Here is an 18,792-nt window from a genome sequence, read left to right as displayed (position 1 = left end):
CCGAGTTCACCCAATGAGTTGCAATGCTGTCTTAACAGCCCATTACCCATGTCCTATCAAAATACAAACCATTTGGTGCTGGTTTTCCTCTGCGGTCCATCGCAGCCACTAGTATTGTACATCAATATAAAAAAATTATTATGCAATGCAAATACCAAAGAGAAGGTAGATAACAGAATCTTACAAAAATAAAAAGGTCTTACCGTGCGTTTTTTTTCCGATGAGGGTTTACTAGTTTTTAGGGGAATCTATAAATGAAGTAAGAAGTCACAATTAGGCTGAGAAGTCTCAATATTTCAACAAAGAAAATGTGCGGGCACATGCTTAGTCCATCACTGTAGAAAAAGTTCAACAAAACCATCCATCATCATCAAAGAAAACGTTTACAGGTATTCGGCCTATACGGCCATAGTTGTGAAGTATAGTCTTTATGAAGTTGATAGAAGGCTTGGATCTCGTAGGAATAAAATCCTCGTCCTGGTGCTTCTGTTCTATTCAACTTTTACCTAAGGGAAAGTTACATTTTCCGGATCTAATGTGGTGCTTGAATCTTTACATTAGTATAGCACTTTTTTGGGATACAAGTCATGCCTACAGCACTATGGCAAAGGACCACATCCCCCTTGGGTTGGTCATGTCCCGGTTCAGAGAGATCGAACTTAAGTAATTGCTTGCGCACAGCCTTTTTTGGTGAACTTCAGTAATGTAGGACTTTAATTTGTTTTCCGGGTGCTCCAGGGGTGAGGTTTCCGCCCTTTTTAACGCCTGGTATTACAACTAAAGTTGTGCTTCCAATATCATTGGTTACATCCTCTCAGTAGAAGATATAGACCAGTTCAGGGAGAACCTGGCCTGGCAATTCGGGCTGGACAGTTTCCACAGGAGGAGGGGAAAAAACAGATTTGCATGCGGCTGGCTCCAAACGGAGGTGGAATGGTGTGCAAAATAAAGATTAATTAGGAGGCGGCCTGGGTATATGTGTGGCTGATTTTAATTCAAGCATTCGATCCATCACGTATGTATACTTTAGTGTGTCAACCTAAGTGGGACAGGGAAGCCCAGATGTGGGGACCATGCACACTGTCACTAGCAGCAAGCTATACCCAGCTGATGAGCCCATAACTAGGGTGAAACTGGCCCTGGGTTGCTTGTGTTCCGGTTCAGTGAGAACCTGGCCTGGGTTGCTTGTGTTCCGGTTCAGTGAGAACCTGGCCTGGCAGTTCTGGCTGGACTCTTCGCATTGGAGCAGGGTCAAGACTAATTAGCACATGGCTGGGCCCAAACTGAGGCGGCATGTTGTGCAAAATAATGATGGATTAGGATGCACCCCGGGTAATTACCAGAGGTTGAGCTTATTTCAAGCATTCCGTTCACCAATATTTGTATACTTGGGGGGGAGCTAATGATTAAAAATAATTCACAAATCACAGTCATTAATCACCAAAACAATAGTCAAAACTATTGGTCCTTTATCAGAATTACCTTAAATACTACACATAAACCATAGATCTACATACAACCTCAATACACATGCACAATAGTCAATCCAAAGTTGTCGGGGCTCAAATCAGATCAATCTTGTACTTCAAAAAGACTCCTCAAATTTTGGTAGTCCTATTTTAGCTACGGCACATCCAATGAAAAAATAACGTCGAGGGGTGTGGCAAGGCGCCGGCGAAGATGGCCGCCTAGGACCCGAGCTCTGCCGGGACCGCAACTGTCCCCGCAAATATCCGAACAGTATCCTGGCCAGGGCGTCTTTCCATCTGTGCCCTGGCACCCTGGTGTGTAGCGCTCGACTGGCGCAAGGAGCGGAGTCGGAGGCCGCAGTGTGGCAGAGTCGCGGCCCTTTTGTTGTCTGCGGCGGCTTGGGACGGACCATCTGGAGCCCTGAGGCTGGGCGCCCACGGACCAGAGGCCCCGGCTTGGGGACTAACTCGAGTGCTTGGGCCCGAGGGGGCCGATAGACCTGGGGGCCTGCTCGGCGCCCGGGCCGTGGCCCGATAGATCACCCGGTGAGCCCTGGTGTCCGGCAGAACGGGGGGGGGGGGGGGGGACACGCCGGTCCCCTGGGGGCATCGTGAGCACAGAGAAGGGCACCATTTTGCTGCTACACCTCAAGGGCTGGGCCTGAAGGCGCGGAGTGGCAGACAGCGCACAGTGGGGCCAAAAGGGGCCATGCGAGCTCCCCGGGGGTGGAAGTGGGGCTCGCTGCTTTGATATACGGCAGCCATACCCCCGCAGTGGTGGTGAAGACCAGACTACAGCCCTGGGACATATCGGACAGGGGTGCCCCAGGGGGACAGGGCCCGACATCTTGGAACCAGACGTTGCAGGCCCCGGGCCCAGCAGATTCAGCATGATGTGAGGTGAGGGGGCCCAGCGGGGCGCTGGACTATACTGGGTCGGGAACCCAGGGCCCGGGAGGAGCGCGGGGCCCATGGGAGAACGACGCTAACAACTCCGCATTGGCAGTGTGGTCTTGGGCCCACGGTGGCCGTCCGGGGCGCTCCCTGGTGCAGAGGCGCACTGCGCAAGTGGACAGCTGCATTGTGCCGGGCCAGTGGAGAACCGGGTGAGGCTGCCCTAGACTGAAAGCTGCGGCTGGCCAGTTGGGGCCCGGAGGTGGAGTCCATACCGCCACAGGTTTGTGTAATTGCGGTGCGTGGGGGACCTCCCTGCTGAAGGAGGAGACAGGCCGGGCGGAGTGGCGGCGAACACGCAAGTATCTCCACAGCCGTTCAGTGGACCTTCGGCTCCTGGCAGTCCGGTGGTTGGGCTACGGGTGTGCCATCTCTTCCATTATGAGACCTAAAGGGTGAGCGTCCACCCAGACAAACAAGCTGGACAAATATGCTGTGCTGCTGGGTCAGGGACAGTCAGGAGCGGCGGCTGAGGACCAGGCGGGCCAGAAGGAGCCATCCCTAACTTCCATAATGGCCGTGATCCAGACGCTAGGTACAAACCTAGAGATAAAAATGGACAAGATCTCCATTGAAGTGAACTTATTACGCACAGACCTGGGTAAAACCACAGAGAGATCTAAAGCAAACGCGACGGACATCAAAGCACTGCAAGCCTCGGATAAACAGCTTGAAGGTCGGATCAATGACCTTGTGCACCAGCACCGCCAAATGTCCCTTCGGCTCGAGGATCAGGAAGGGAGGGCCCGGAGAAGTAACATCCGAGTGGTAGGTGTGCCGGAGGGAACGGAAGGGCACAGCGTGGAACTGTTCCTAGAGGACCTGATCCTCCACCATCTGAAGCCTAAACGGTTGTCCAAGATCTTTGCGATTGAATGGGCTCACCGCGCACCGGTCCCTAGACCCAAGCCAGGGGCTCCACCCAGGACAATAATTGCCAAAATACTGAACTACAGGGACCGCAACGCTATCCTCCAGGTGGCAAGGCAACAGGGCGACCTACAATACGAAGGAGCCACAATCCGGTTCTTCCCTGACTTCGCACTGCAAGTCCAGCAGGAAAGGCGCTCCTTCTTGGGAGTAAAGACGGCACTACGAGAACGAGGCATAAAATATATGATGTTCTTCCCGGCCAAACTGAAAGTCATCGCGGGGGGCAGGTCCCTATTCTTCACCACGCCAGCGGCGGTCCAAAAATGGCTTGACATAGCAGCTTCGGTCGAACGGGCACAGCAGGAACGTGGCACATGGAGGGAGAGTCAGGCCGCATCCCCTGGGTCTGCTGCGGACAAATCGGAAGGGGGCGCGCAGAGCCAGCGTTCATGGCATTCAAGATCAGCCAGTCCCCAGTGGGACTCTATCCGGGACACGGCTGCACGCCGAGGACTAGGACTGTGAGACCAGATCCTGCTGAACTGTAATGTATATTGTATTGGTGATGCTTAAAATCCTTTGTTCCGCTCTAGGGGTGGCACTGGCATTCGCCCAGTGACTCCACGACTTTGATGCCGTGCTATGGGCGCTCAACGGCTGAAGAGACCTTACTAGAGCAGGAGCGGTGCCGGTGCGGCGACTGGAGTTGGGGCCGGCACACGTTTCCCTGAAAGGAGTTTTTTCGGGAGGGGGCAGTTTCCTCACTCCCGGGTTGGGGTTGGGCGAAAGGGACTCTGCTAATTGGGGTAGTGGGTAGTTTGAAACCTACAGAGCAGGGAGCAGGGAGGGGGGGGGGGGCCTGTTGGGGGGCTGGAGATGAGTCCAGTTGGGCTAGGATGGGGTGTTGAGCGTTGGTTGCTCGGGGCTGAGGGGGGGTGGGGGGAGGAAGGGTGGAGGGAAGGTCCGGTTCGGATGCACCAAGAAAGTTTGACTGTTCTTATGCATGCTATGTGGGGGGTTGGGGGAAACTGTTTTTCTTGTCGCACTTTAGAGGTTCGAAGAGGGTCATGGGACGCGCCGAGGTTCCAAGGACGGCGTTAGCAGTGAAACGTGGTTATGGCTAATACATGGGATAAGAGCCTCAAGATACTGAGCTGGAACGTCAACGGGCTGGGGGATAAAGTCAAACGTACTATGGTATTGCAGTCCGTGAAACGCTACCTCCCTGACGCAGTTCTTCTGCAAGAGACGCATTTACTAGGCAACACATGCCACGCCCTGAATAGATGTGGATATTATCTTGCAGTACACTCTGGCTTCACTTCGGGGCCCCGGAGAGTTGGAATTCTGCTTAGACGTTCCTTCCCTTTCCTGTTAGACCACACTGACCGATCCACAGGGTCGCTTTGCGGCAATCTCAGGGAGGGGCGTAGGCTAACCCTAGTTTCCACCTATATCCCGCAGGGTCTCCAGAATCAGGCCTACACGCCCTGGGGAAACTTCTCCTTTCCCTCCCAGACGGGCAGCTACTTGTGGGGGGTGATTTCAATGCGGTAGTTTCTGGCACTCTGGATAGACACCCTCCCAGGGACATACCTCGGGGGCAGAGATGGCTAAGTGACTTTCTTGAGTCATTTGGCCTTACTGACGTCTGGCACACCCGGCGGAAAAGCAATACACATTCTTCTCGGGCCGCATCACTCTTTCTCCTGACTGGACTACATCCTCACCCCCTTACATTGAGACACTGATGTACGTACCGTCACGCATCTGGCGAGGGGCATCTCTGACCACTCACCGGTTTTTGCCCACCTTACCTTCGGCAATAGGCGGGAGGGATGCACGGCGCCTATCAACGCTTGGTACCTACGGAACGAGGACCTCCGTAAGGCGCTTACCCTGTCCATAGACAGCTATTTCGAGAGTAACGACGGGTCGGTAGACTCTACGGTGACACTATGGGAGGCCTTTAAAGCGGTCATCAGAGGAGAGGCCCTCTTGGCAATTGCCGGCATGCACAAAGACAGAAAGGCGCAGATGGTATCGGTCTAGGCCGACCTCAGGACGCTAGAGGAGGCGGCGCGCAGAGAGGAAACACCCGGAGTGCACCATCAGTTGCTCCTCAAGACCGCGGAGTACCAGGCCCTAGCGACAGAGGCAGCTAAAGAGATGGCCAGCGCAAGGGAGGGCAGGATCTACGATCAGTGAGACAAAGCGGGTAAGCTTCTTGCCTGGCTTGACAAAAAGCAACACGCCAGTAAGGTGGTGGCCGAGCTCCAGACAGCAGCGGACACGACGGTCACTGACACCCACGAAAAATTTGCCCGCCACTTCCAGACTGTGTATAGCAGGGGGTCTGACCGCCTGGAGGAAGACTCAGTTGCACTACTAGCTGACCATAGGATGCCGGCTCTCTCGGATGTAGAGCACGAACTCCTTGAGGCGCCGCTCACCGCAGCAGAGGTGGAGCGGGCTATTGGTGATCTCCGGTAAGGCGCTTGGGCCCAATGGCCTTCCGATTGAGCTATACAAGCTCAAACCTGATGGTGTTAGCCATTATCTTAAACGTATGTTCGACGAAAGCAAATCCAAGGGGACACTGCCCAGCCGCGATCAACGTCTGGCCACAATCGTAGACATCCCGAAAGAGGGGAAACCCAGAGACCTGTGTGCCTCCTATAGGCCTAGCTCCCTGTTAAATGCAGAACCAAAGATACTGGCCAAAGTCTTGGCCAACAGGCTCCAACCGGTCCTTACTACACTGGTCCATCTGGACCAATCTGGCTTTATGCCCCGTCGGAACAAGGCATTAAATCTCCGTCAACTTAATGGGGAGGTGCCACACGCTACGTGAGGGTGCGGTAGTGGCGTCGCTTGACGCCACTATGGCCTTTGATGCCCTTGAATGGCCATACATGATGGCGGTCCTTTGCAAGATGGGCTTTGGCCCAGGTTTTATCTCTTGGGTACGGCTCCTTTACTCGGAGCACCTGGCCCAGGTGGTCGTAAACAACAAGGTCTCGGAGGCCTTCACCCTTGAGAGGGGGACACGTCAGGGATGCCCGCTCTCCCCTCTTCTGTTTGCCCTATCCCTGGAGCCGCTGGCCACCTGGATTAGACAAGACGTTTCCCGGAAGGGCATTCGGTGGGCGGACGGTTGGGAGGATAGGATCTCGTTGTACGCTGACAACATCCTCCTCTACCTCACTCGACATCTTTACTAACTTCGGCAAGAACTCCGGGTACAGCATCAACTCGAGTAAGTCTCTCCTTTACGTCCTCCATGGTAGCCCCCCAGTGCTTCCTCGTGGCTGCCCCATAAGGGTGGTAACTGAGGGCTTCACATACCTGTTTTTTTTTTTATCTCCAAGGACAAAGTAGCCATGTACGAAAGAACCTCCTCCCGCCCCTTCAGCGGCTCAAACGCGACACCATCGCCTGGCAAAAGCTCGATGTGTCCTTGCTAGGTCGGGTGGCACTTTTTAAAATGATGGCGCTGCCCAGATTTCTTTATGCACTACAAAATTACCCCGATCTGGTGCCATCGGCATACTTTGCAGCTGTTGAGGCGGCGCAAAGAAACCTCCTGTGGTCCGGCACTCCCTGGATAGCCCTTCAGAAGTTAACACTTGGATGGTACGACACGAGGGGAGGGGGGGATTGCTCTCCCCGATATCCGTAGGTATTACTGGGCCGCACACCTCTCGGCTATCAATCAAGGCACATATTGCAACGGCAACAATCCCGGGTACGGAATGGATAGGTGGCTCCTCCGAGGTGGGAACTTTGAAGCGGCACTCTATTCGAGGCCCGCCAGACATGAACTCACAGGGCCGACTCGTCACACAGTGCAGCTTTGGCACATTGCCCAACGGAAGATGGGCTGGCATGATAATCTCTCACTTTGGCCACCCCTCTCTGAGCGACTGGGCCTCCTGGGCCGCACCAAGGGGTTCCGAAACTGGGACCTTATCGGTATTTCTCAGGTCAAAGATCTCCAGGTCTCTGGTGGGGTAAAACCCTTCACGTCCTTACAAGACACATTTGACCTCGCACACACGGAGTATTTCAGATACCTGCAGGTCAGACATTCCCTCCAGAAAAACATCCCACATGGTATGATGCCCCCACAGGCCTCCCCCTGGAGGACAGGCTGCTAGACGGTCACATACCGGAACATGCAATCTCTCCCTTATAAAAAACTGATTAATAACCTCCCTGACCTACTCCTGGGCCTTAAAGGGAGGTGGGAGGCAGACGCTTTGGAGATTGATGAGGAGGAGTGAAGGTGTGAGTTGGCCGCCCCTAAAGAGGTGGCTATCTCGTCCAGACTGCGGCTCATCCAACTCAAAATACTTCATAGAGTGTACATTTGCTGCACCAGGTTGAAGAGGATGGGAAGAGGCGAAGAGTGGTTGTAAGAGGGGATGCAGGATGGAGGGTTCCTTCTTCCACATGGTATGGGAGTGCCCGATACTGCAGAACTACTGGAAAAAAGTAACACGTTGCATGCAGGAAGTTTGGGGGGTAGAATTGCGCCCGGAGGCGAAACGGTGCATACTGAACATTTGGAAGCCAACAGACCTAACCGCGAGGGGAAGGCTCTGGGTAACGCTTGGCCAAATGGTTGCGAAGCACAACATTGCAAGACATTGGGGGGCGGTTCCTCCTCCTCGGCTCACCAAATGGAAGCGGGACATGGACTGGAGCATGCTCCAAGAAACAAGCATTGGAAATGCAATAGGTCTTGCATTAGAAAAGTAGGAGCTAATGGTCTTGTAAATTATTTTTTTTTGTGTAGTTTTTTGAAATAGCTAAATTGATAGCTTGGTCATTTACAATGCCAATAGTTTTAACTTTTGTGAATGTGACACCTATAGCATTTGGAATGCAACATGATTTGTATTTACGTGACTTTGATGGCAGCTCTTGTTATGCCACATTTCTATAGAGCAGGAGAGTGCAGCAGGGGATAGAAGCACAGCCCTGCAAGCTGAGCGTCCTCCCATCGCACACCCATCTGTGGCGTGAGGGGTGTGAGCGTGAGGGGTGTGAGCGTGAGGGGTGCGAGCGTGAGGGGTGCGAGCGTGAGGGGTGCGAGCGTGAGGGGTGCGAGCGTGAGGGGTGCGAGCGTGAGGGGTGCGAGCGTGAGGGGTGCGAGCGTGAGGGGTGCGAGCGTGAGGGGTGCGAGCGTGAGGGGTGCGAGCGTGAGGGGTGCGAGCGTGAGGGGTGCGAGCGTGAGGGGTGCGAGCGTGAGGGGTGCGAGCGTGAGGGGTGTGAGCGTGAGGGGTGTGAGCGTGAGGGGTGTGTATGCTGCTCAATGGGAGAGAGGCTGGCTGATGAGGAAATAAAAGAGTTAGCACGTCTTCTTTTATTTCTTTAGGCTGTATGTTTGAGGCTAGAGTCTGAAAGTATCTAATGTATGCTGATGAATGGGAGAGCAGGTGTGGCGAAATGGTATGAGCTGATGTATGCTGCTGAATGGGACAGAGGCTGGATAATTCGGATGTAAAATAATGTACCCAATATATGATGTTGAATGAGAGAGATGCTGGTTGTTTTGTGTGTATATAGGTAAATTTATCATAAGGTGTGGCGAAATGGTATGGGCATAAGTATGCTGCTCAATGGGAGAGAGGCTGGCTGATGATTAAAGGAGTTAGCACGTCTTCTTTTTTTTCTTTAGGCTGTATATTTGAGGCTAGAGTCTGAATGTATCGAATGTATGCTGATGAATGGGAGAGAGGATGGTTGATTTATTTCGAAAGACGTAAAGGTTGACAAAGTTGTGGCGAAATGGTATGAGCTGATGTATGGATCTGAATGGGAGTGAGTGTGTCTTTAATTGCATTTGTAGATAAGTATGTTTATTGGCTTCCGCCCTGGACACAGTACCGAGACCGCCCTGCTCCATATTAATCGAGCATTTACGCCTGGTGCTTGACTCCGGGCGTACGGCAGCGCTCCTTTTATTAGATCTGAGCGCTGCCTTCGATACTGTGTCCCATCGCATACTGATTCAACGCCTAGAGGAAGCCGGAGTCGCGGGAACCGCTCTTCAGTGGTTTCGATCTTTTCTATCAGATCGAACCTTTAAAGTGGCTATACCACCTTGCCAGTCCACTATCCACCCCTTGGATCTGGGAGTCCCACAGGGCTCCTCGTTGAGTCCCACTCTGTTCAACTTATATGTGAAACCGCTGTCTGTGGTCGTCAAACAGTGGGGTTTGACGATGACCTCATATGCTGACGACACACAGCTAGCGGTGACACTAAGTGGAGACCCAGATGTGGAGGCTCCCAGATTCCGAGCCGGACTTGTAGCAGTAGCCAATTGGCTACGTACCAATTGTTTACAATTGAATGCCACTAAGACTGAAGTGATGGTCCTAGGAAAACATGCTGAGCTATGGGGAGATCAGTGGTGGCCTCCAGAACTGGGCGTCACTCCTATACCGGCAACAGAAGTGAAAAACTTAGGGATCTGGCTGGATCCTGCGCTCCCCTTCACTGGGCATACGAAGAAGGTTGCAGCCACATGTTACGGTATATTGCGAGGCATAAGGCCGGTTCTTAAATACTTTGACCCTCCTACTCGGCAGCTCGTAGTCCAAGCCTCAATACTATCTCGGCTGGACTATGGAAGTGCGCTGATGTTAGGGGTCAACCAGGCTGAGGTATCCAGACTCCAGAGGGTGCAAAATGCCGCGGCGCGGGCCATTGTTGGTCTTCCCAGACATTGCTCTGTCTCCGGCACTATTTTTGCTCTCCATTGGCTGCCGGTCAGACAGAGGATTAAGTTTAAAGCACTCTGTCTGGCTTTTAAAATCCTGAAACTTTCCTCACCGCCGGCTCTTGTTAATCTACTCACTCCATACATACCTCTGAGATCCTTAAGATCAGAGGCTCTGCATCTGGCGATTTGCCCTCGGTTTAAACTCAGCAGAATGGGTGGTCGCTCTTTTCGGGTGCTTGCCGCGGGACTATGGAACTCTCTTCCAGTGCACATCCGAGCTTTGAATGATTTGTCTATCTTCAGGCGTACTATTAAAACGTTCCTGTTTTCTGCTTCTGAATAGCTGTTCTTTTTTTATTCTGCATGTTATGTTATAGTACCTGTCTGAGCGCCTGGACGCCCCTTTGCTGGGGCATCAGTGCGCTATAAAAATATAATTAACATAACATAACATAATGAAAGCCAGCACCCCCTTCCTATGACTGTAAGTAGTTAATTTTTTATTGCTTGCGGTGTTTCAAAGTTTTATAATGTAAGCATAGAGGCTAGAGTCTGTAAGTATCAAATGTATGTTGGTCAATGGGATTGAGGCTGTATGTACCCTAAGAGAACGTAAGTCGTAACTTGTAAGCTTTAAGTCTGTGTGCAAAATGTGAACTATAGGAGTTTTGTTAAAAAAAAGCGTCACGTTTCCAGTGGGTTTTTTTTTCTTTCAGTGGGATGCGTTTTTTTTTTGTTGTTGTTGGGGTTCTAGGGCTAACAACCGGCTCGCATCCTGCTGTTCAAATTAGCATATCCCAAAAGCAGCTTCACAACTGATTAGAATCTGGACGACGGCGCTTAAAGCACTCTAGCATCCTGTAGTTTTGTTTACGAAAGCCTTGGAGTCTGGGGCCTGTGTGTTTATGTAAATGGAATTGAAGAGTGGTCCGAGCGGTACAGACGTATTGGTGGGTGTTGTGGGGGGTTGGGTGGAGTGTTTAGTGAAGTGGATGGGAGAGAGGCTCTGTGTTTGTTTCGTTCGTAAAAAGCAATCTCCCTTATGACCCTGTATATTTGAGTGTAGAAAGAAAGGGGAGAGGGGGCCAGGAGGGGAGAGACGGACCGGCGCCCGTCAAAGCGAAAGCCGTGGCAGTGAATAAATTAGGGGAGGAGAAATGCCTGAGGCACAGCGCATGCTGGGGATAGCCGTGGGAGGGAGTCTTGACGCTTTCATGTGCACGCGCTTTTAATGTCAATGCGCTTTCACGGGCACTGAAAGGAATCGCCATGAAATCGCGCAAGTTGGTTAAAGTCTGTTTAAGCCCCCATAGTCTCGCAAGCTCAATGCGCATGCGCATTGACAGGCGAGACCTAAAAACGGTGTACACATCACGGGGGTGCCCCAAAAAATGGGGGAGGTATGGGATAAGTGGAATGAATACAGAGGCAACATTTGTGAACTCCCCAGCCTCGACGGACGGTACTTGAGGTAGACGAATAAGTGATTGATCGGTCTACTGTGTCTATGCCATGCCACTGCTGTAATGTTGTTTACTGTGTATGATCTCTGGTACGTCTCAACAACCCTTATGTGCGACTATGTTGGCCGCTGTTTGGCCTGTAACCTAAATAAAAAAGATTTAAAAAATAAAAATAAAAAATAACGTCCATCACCATCATGTTTCACAAAGGCAAACCACTTCTTTGGGGCATAAAAGATAAGAGAAGCATAGTCCAAGAGGTCTAATAACAAAGACATGATCCTTTTAGGGCCATACAACTCAATGCTGCAATCTAGCAGTGAAATCACACTGTGTGATCCAATACAGGTTTTACAACCACATCCCAATAGCAAAATATAGCAACGCACCATATTTTACGGAAGAGCACCATCAATTTACTCCAAACACCACAGGCCAACACTCTAGTCCTGTTCGGGCACTTTCCCCTACACCTTTCTTCCCCAGCTTGGAAATGTTTTGACCACTGGCCATGTGAACAATGTTCTAACATAATCCAGTGTAGGAAGACACACAGGTGAATACCTGAGAACCTACCAACCTCTGGTGTACTAGAGGACTGGTGTAAACGAGCCTTCCACCATTGACCGGTTTCCGACCCCCTGCAAATGAGCCCACGCTCTCCGGCAGGAGGGGTCATCTCCTCCAAGCAGGATGGCTAAATAATCAGCCTATCAAGACAGGACGCTTCAAAGGCCCCTGCTGCCTTAAAATATGCAGACACAAGCTTCCCCCAAACAGGGGAAATGCCACCCCTGCCACCAGACCATTTAGCACCAGGACAGGTGGGAAAATTAGTCAGTCCGGAGGCATTTTCACTATCAAGTCATTTCCACCCCTAAGCTGGGCTACCTATTGCAAACACAAAAACTAAAATTCCACCATCTTGTTTTTTGGTGGCATTAGTCTCACTGGGTAACTACCCACAGGAAGTGGTCATACGGGGGGGGCGGGGTAGGGAGTCTCAACTTAAAGGTAAGTAGCCCAATGGCTACTACCTGTCACTCCCCTTAACGCCCCCAAATTGAGTATTTAGGTGGCATCGCTAATGACAAACGGAGATTTGATGGCTTCAGAAAAAGAGGAGAAAGAAAAGCCGTGAAAACAAGACCGGAAGACTTGTGCACTTTTTGGCACCAAATCTTGCCTGCACCAGTCGACAATGGTGAAGAAACTGACTCGTCCTGAAGCTGAGCCTCTGCCAAGATCTCTGGTAGTCTGCCAGGCCTTCGCAAATTGCCAGCAATCTCTTTGTGGAGGAGCTAAGCCCCTGCAGTCCACAGGTACCAAAACAGCAGAATCTGGTTTATCGTGCTGCTGCTGCCCAATCGTATCGACACAGCAGCAGCTCAGGAAGAGGTCACCGTGCTCCAGAAGGTCAGATCCATCTCTCCACCAAGTGAAAAGATGCCAGGACCAACCAAAGCCACACAGAGCCAATACCGAGGGTACCAGACCCCTTGCAGCAATCAAAGCCTGTTTGAGTGCCGTCGGGACTTCAACGACACTGAGCAGCAGTCGAGGGATGGGAGCACCACAGAGATCCACTTAGAGTGGCCCAGCTACCCTGATTTTTTCACTCTCAACCAGCAAAGTTGACAACCGCAAGGAGCTGCGATGCACCAGCCCAGCTGACCAAACCTCTCTGCACCCTAGCACCCCTGCCCGGATTCTCAGGAAACGACTGTGCTGCCTTCCTACCCAGACTTGTGAACCAAGCCCCCCGCTGGGTGCTTCTGGACTTGTGCTCAGGTGCCCCTGTGTAGCCTGTTTTAGGTGCCCCACCCCCAACTACTTCAGGTCTAGCATGTAAGGCTACTAACTCGGCCAGCAGCTCTGCACCTGGAAAACCCTGGGCAGGTAAACTATACCTGCTGGTAGTACTTTGTACACTACCACTTTAAGTTCTGAAGGTGGCCCCCGAAAACCTACTGCAAGTAACTGTTAACCGCTTATGTATTTTTCTTCCAAAGGAAAGTATGAAGCGTAAAGACATTAAAGTGAACATTTTACATTCCAGTGAAATTGGATATTTGAAAAAGAAAATTTAGTATCAAAGTGTATATAAAAATACAAGTTAATTTTTTTTAATTGGTCTTGGATTTATTCTTTGAGTGTGTACCCCATTTATTGCCTCTGCGAGTACAACAAATGCTTAGTACCATCTTCTGATAAGCATAAACTGCTCGCCGACACTACCACAAAAGAGAATATTTAGTTTTTCCCCTCTGTAAACCAATATGGGTTACCTGGACTCTGCACAGTGTACCTCATGTTGGTACCCGCTATAGAGAGCCAGCTTTAATACAACAGATTAAAAATCCTAATAGTATATCTCGGGAAATGGACCAGTTGGAAAGAAAACTATTTAATAGCTATTTAAAATCCAATTCAATGGAGGTCGGATTTTAACTAAATACTAAGGAAAAGTAACTTTTAGAAAGTTACCCCTTTCTCTGCCTAAGTTCCTGGTGGCTGAATTTGCATTTGTTCTCCCACTTCTGGTAGCTCTCAATTAGCATTTGAAAAAGGTGTGAAAAAGATGGAAAGTACCCCCAAGACCAAACAGGCTGACCTAAATGGGCAGAGACGACTTCTAACCGGACAGAATATGCTGGGTTGGACTGCGAGCATCCTTTTTAGGTCTCGCTAGCATAGACTGCGAACACGCGGTCTCACTTGCGAGATTTTATGTTTTAGAGGAGCTTTCACTAGCGGGATTTAAGCCGTGCCCCTCTTTCCCATTGGCCGCTGTCTCAGTTTATGCTAAACGGTGGCCAGCCATTGGGAAAGAGGTTAGTGGGACGTACACTTTTCTCTTTGTCGGACGGCCCACTTGGACGGGCTTGTCGGACTTCCTTCTGCCGTCAAAGGTTTCTTACCTTTATGGGGCCAAGCACATGGCCCCATAAAGATAATAAACCGTTCACGGCAGACGGAAGTGAAAGCGGACCATGCTGGTTTTATATATGTTCTAATGAGGCGTTTTGTGTCTTCCAGGCTGTGCAGTTTGCATAGCACTGTGATGGTTTTAGTCGGTTATAGCTGGTGCATGCATATTCCACCACCTTCCATATATTTCTTTGTAGTTTTGGCTTTTTTCCCTGCATCAAACACAGCCTCCATGCCAAGCCCGTCTCGGGAGCAGCACGTCGAGGCCCAGGAGGCAGGGAGGGCAGCTTTCCTCCTCGGCTCTCGAGCTTCCTGTCACTGGAGCAGCGGTGGAGTCTCGAGGACCGTGCCGCCCCATCGCCAAGATGCCGGACTTCATGGCGGTGACTCTCGGGCCTCTGCATCATCTTCACGGTCGGCATGCTCACCACGGGCCTGTAGTGTCCCACCCCCGGCAACCCCTCACCCGCGAGGCCCCGGCGCGCGCTCTGTTCCCGCCTCTTGCGTTGACGTGTCCAGGTCCGCGCCGCCCCCTCCGCACCGTGCACGCATGGCACCTGCAGCCGGAGGATGCGAGGAGGGTGCGCAGCCCGGTAACAAGCCCCTCCCCGGTGTTGAGGCTTCAGTGCATACAGACCTGAGTGTGACCTAAGTATAGCAATTGATGGGTCAAGTGCAGCTAAATGGAACACTTGTCAGATGTGAGGAGGTAAAGTGAGGAATGTTTAACCCGTTAAGTGCTGCCGTCGCGAGAACTACCTTCGTAGTGCTGCGCACGTCCAACGGCAGACACGGCCCTGCCCGTTTTGCGGAAGTGCCACACTGCCGCGAAATCGCGGCGAAGGGGTTAAAGAAGTCCTACTAAAAAACAAGGCAGTATTTCAAAATAAACTAGACATTAAGTGGAAAAAACATACGATATTCATCCTGATATACTGTGAGTGAAATGACGACATAAGGGAGTAGGGTTTAGTTTAAAAGTTGTGACACAGCTAACTGACGAATGTTCAAAAATGTACTGTAAACTGTTAGTAATGCGTTTAACAGCTTCGGACAAATTAATTAAAATATATGGTAAATAAACACTTTTTTTTACCAATGGTAATAGTGTTTATCTTTGTTAATTAATGGGAGATGGGGAAGTAGGGGGCTATAAAGACGAAAACTGTGAATGGAAGGATCTTCATCTCCAAAGAGGTTGCTTAAGGGGTTGGTCTGCCAGTGTAAGATGTCTAAATAGTCACTCCATTTTTTTTTTTTAAATATGTGAATTGAACTCCAAGGAGTGTCCCTGGGAATTGCTTCAAGATTGCATATTTCAATATTCCAGTTCCTTCCCATGTTGAGGAGGCCGAGTATGTTATCCAAAAATGTGTGCGTCAGTCTTGTGAAGAGCCTTTCAAAGGCTGCTCCACTCCAGGTGCTTGCCTTTAAATTCTGGAACTTGCTCATCCGCGGTCTGTGCAGGTAACAGCAGTGGGGCCGGGTAAGGGGGGATTTCAAGGGGAAATTAAATAAATAATTCAGGTTCCCGAGTCATAGTCCCTCAAAATCCCTATCCCCTCCGCCCCACCGCTGTTCCCTGCACAGACCGCAGCTGGACTGGTTATGTGTTATAGTGGAATAAACAAGACCTCAAGTCCCAGCATTCAGAGACAAGCATTGGCATAGCCAATAGGTCTTGCTTTTGGGACCTTCTAAGTATTTAGTTATGCAACACAATATCCTTGGTGCAACCACATCAACTGTTGCGTGGCTAAACACTTATAAGATCCCAAAGGCAAGACCTATTGGCTATGCCAATGCTTGTTGACACTAGTGTCCAATCCTGTTTGAATGTCAAAGCCTTCTTGACAGGTTTGCTGGGTTTTTACATGCAACACTGGGGTGGCACTTGAAAGGAAGGGAGACAGCAAGCCAAAACAATTGTGTATGCACTGGCTGGCAGGTGGAAACCCCTGCTTTCCTCTACCAGACATCTGTTTCAGGGTTTATTGCGAGTACAGTGATTGCACCAAACTGGATTTTAGTGTTATATGTGAAAGGACATGAGGACTACCATAGTACACTACCAGCCCTCAGAGGCCAAGTGTAGGCGTAGTTGAAGATTTTCACCATCTTGAAAATGGTGAACGTTGGTAGAGTTAGACCTAGGAGCTTTTACCCATTGGTTAGGGCATCTCTAGGAGTCATTCCCGGCCACAACCGTGTGCCAAGTATAAATGGGGCATCTCCAGGCACCCACTTTGGCTCACAATTTGTTTAGTAGAGCCTCAGAAGACTGAACCTGCAGACAGACCCGGGAATAGTCCTAAATGAGGTGGACATGCTCCTTCTCGTAGGTAATTAGGTTTAAAGTAACAGGGACCCCCTGATTCCAAATGGAGTTCCTGGGACAGGGTAAATAAAGGCAGCTTTGTAGTACTCGACTATCCAGCTTCCTTTAGTTTGGTATTTCATCGCTTGGAGCACAGACAGTGTTCTGTACTGAACATCCAGTGGTTCTCCTGAAGAAGGCGGCCCATCGCCAAAACGCGCGTCAAGATTGATTGCGACATTAAATTCACTGTTTGAAAATCTTGATTACCATGTACCTATGTAATTTGATATTTTTTATGATTTTTTTTAAAATCAATTAACGTGGTTATATCATGTTGTACCGCCACCCCCCTTTTTTTTTATAAATTGTCTTTTTGAATATTTGAGGTGTATTGTTAATATCTTTAATAAATATATATATTTTTTTATATAAACATTGTGGTGCTTGTGAGTATATGGAGGCTTTCCCTTTTTATCATCAAGGGCTTATGTTCAACCTGATTCGCGACAGGTCAGTTTTGCCTAGGAATTTTTTCTATTACTTGCTCCTTCTTGTACCCAGAACAAAGATGTAGACTTCAGAGACCATAAGGATGACATGTACAAGCTACAAAGATAAACTAGAAGAGGGATTTCCTGCAACTGCCCAGAGGGCCAGTGGTACTGAACTTGGACTGGACCTTGCTGTTTGGTCTCTGCCCGACATCCTGGGAGTCTTTATGTTCTTCCATGAGGTACTAGAGGGGCTTTAGTAAAGTAAAGTACTCCTGTGGTGGATCGAGACGGAAAAGGACTAAGTCAGAAGGTAAAAGTTTTGACCAGAACGGACCTGGTTGGTGTTTCCAACTCATGCTTCATATTGGTCAGCTTCAAATTGCGGCTAGGTCCTGGTCTACAGCAACCATTGACCATTGTTAATTGTCATGTTATGCTACTTTATTATTATTTTGGCACTGCATAAATACTTTACACATTGCCCTAAGTTAAACCGGTCTGGTATGCCGAGCCATAGCTTTGAGGGTTCACCCCGACAAGGATAATGACTATTACTTGAGGTGGGCAGTCATCCACCCCAAGTAATAGTCCAAATTCTTTACAATCACGTAAGTAAGATTCACGGCGATTGTGAATAAGGAATCAAACTCGACTCAACAGAAGAATTTTATGGGAGTCATAAATATAAGTTAGCACACATATCAATGCTTGCCCCTCAGAGAAAAGATTCAAACCAACCTTATGGGGCATATGACACTCACCCATTTATTTACATTTCTTAAAAGCGTATTAGCTCAAGTGTTGTGCACTATGTATAAGCTACAGCAGCAGGAGTGTGCAAAGGTTATCTAATATTTCCAGCAAAATGCATATTTACGAAGGTTTTGGTGCTGGGTGTATATTTACGAAAGAGGTCTGGATGCTATAATTATGTGTGAACCCAGACCTTAAAAATGTATGATTTTGGAGTCAAGTTTCCATGGGGAGGATTTTAGAGCAAATTGTGGGTTAATGTGGCATTCTATAATCCTCTAATTTCAGAGGTGTTGTTTGAGAGGCAAAGATCATGTACTAGTTTCTGATCAATATTGTGGGGTTGACAGTTTAGGAGGCTTCTGCATTTTGTTCAAAGAGAATTCCTTAGGATTTGAGTTGAAACACCTATAAAAACACAAGAGAGTCAAATTGAAGGAAGACTACAAAGTGGATCAACCAGGGGCTAGTCACACGCCTAAACCTTTTTCTAGACCCTTCACTCTACAACCTATCAAAGGGTCTAAAAGGTAAGGCAACCAAATAAAGGCAACCAGCATCAAGGCAGAATTATGTGACCTACTACCATCAGCTTATCAACCTTCCTCTTCCTTCCACTGTGCTCAGGCTCTGGAGATGCATTGGGACTCCTTTCGAGTGGTCAATAGTGATTATCAGCTTATGGCAGTGTAGCTTAGGTTGCTTACAGGTAGGATGCTTACGGGAAAGCCGAACTCACTCTGAATTAACACCCAGCTACTGCAATCACAGCAACTGCACCAGTACCAAGGCACTTTCA

The 18,792-nt window shown here is 49.7% G+C and overlaps 1 protein-coding gene across 2 annotated transcripts in view; it reads right to left on the bottom strand.

The window, feature by feature from the left end:
* Window positions 1-18,792, bottom strand: part of CHAF1A (chromatin assembly factor 1 subunit A) — a 156,913-nt gene that overhangs the window by 132,728 nt on the left and 5,393 nt on the right. For both annotated transcript variants that reach the window (XM_078671038.1, XM_078671039.1), the window contains exon 4: window positions 204-248. In XM_078671038.1, the coding sequence (XP_078527164.1) occupies window positions 204-248 (45 nt within the window). The remainder of the gene's footprint in view (window positions 1-203; window positions 249-18,792) is intronic.

The sequence above is a fragment of the Lissotriton helveticus genome, chromosome 12 (assembly GCF_964261635.1).
Source record: "Lissotriton helveticus chromosome 12, aLisHel1.1, whole genome shotgun sequence".
Taxonomy (NCBI): Eukaryota; Metazoa; Chordata; class Amphibia; order Caudata; family Salamandridae; genus Lissotriton; species Lissotriton helveticus.
Note: the sequence above shows the minus strand (reverse complement) of the source record. Positions and strands in the feature narration are given on the sequence as shown.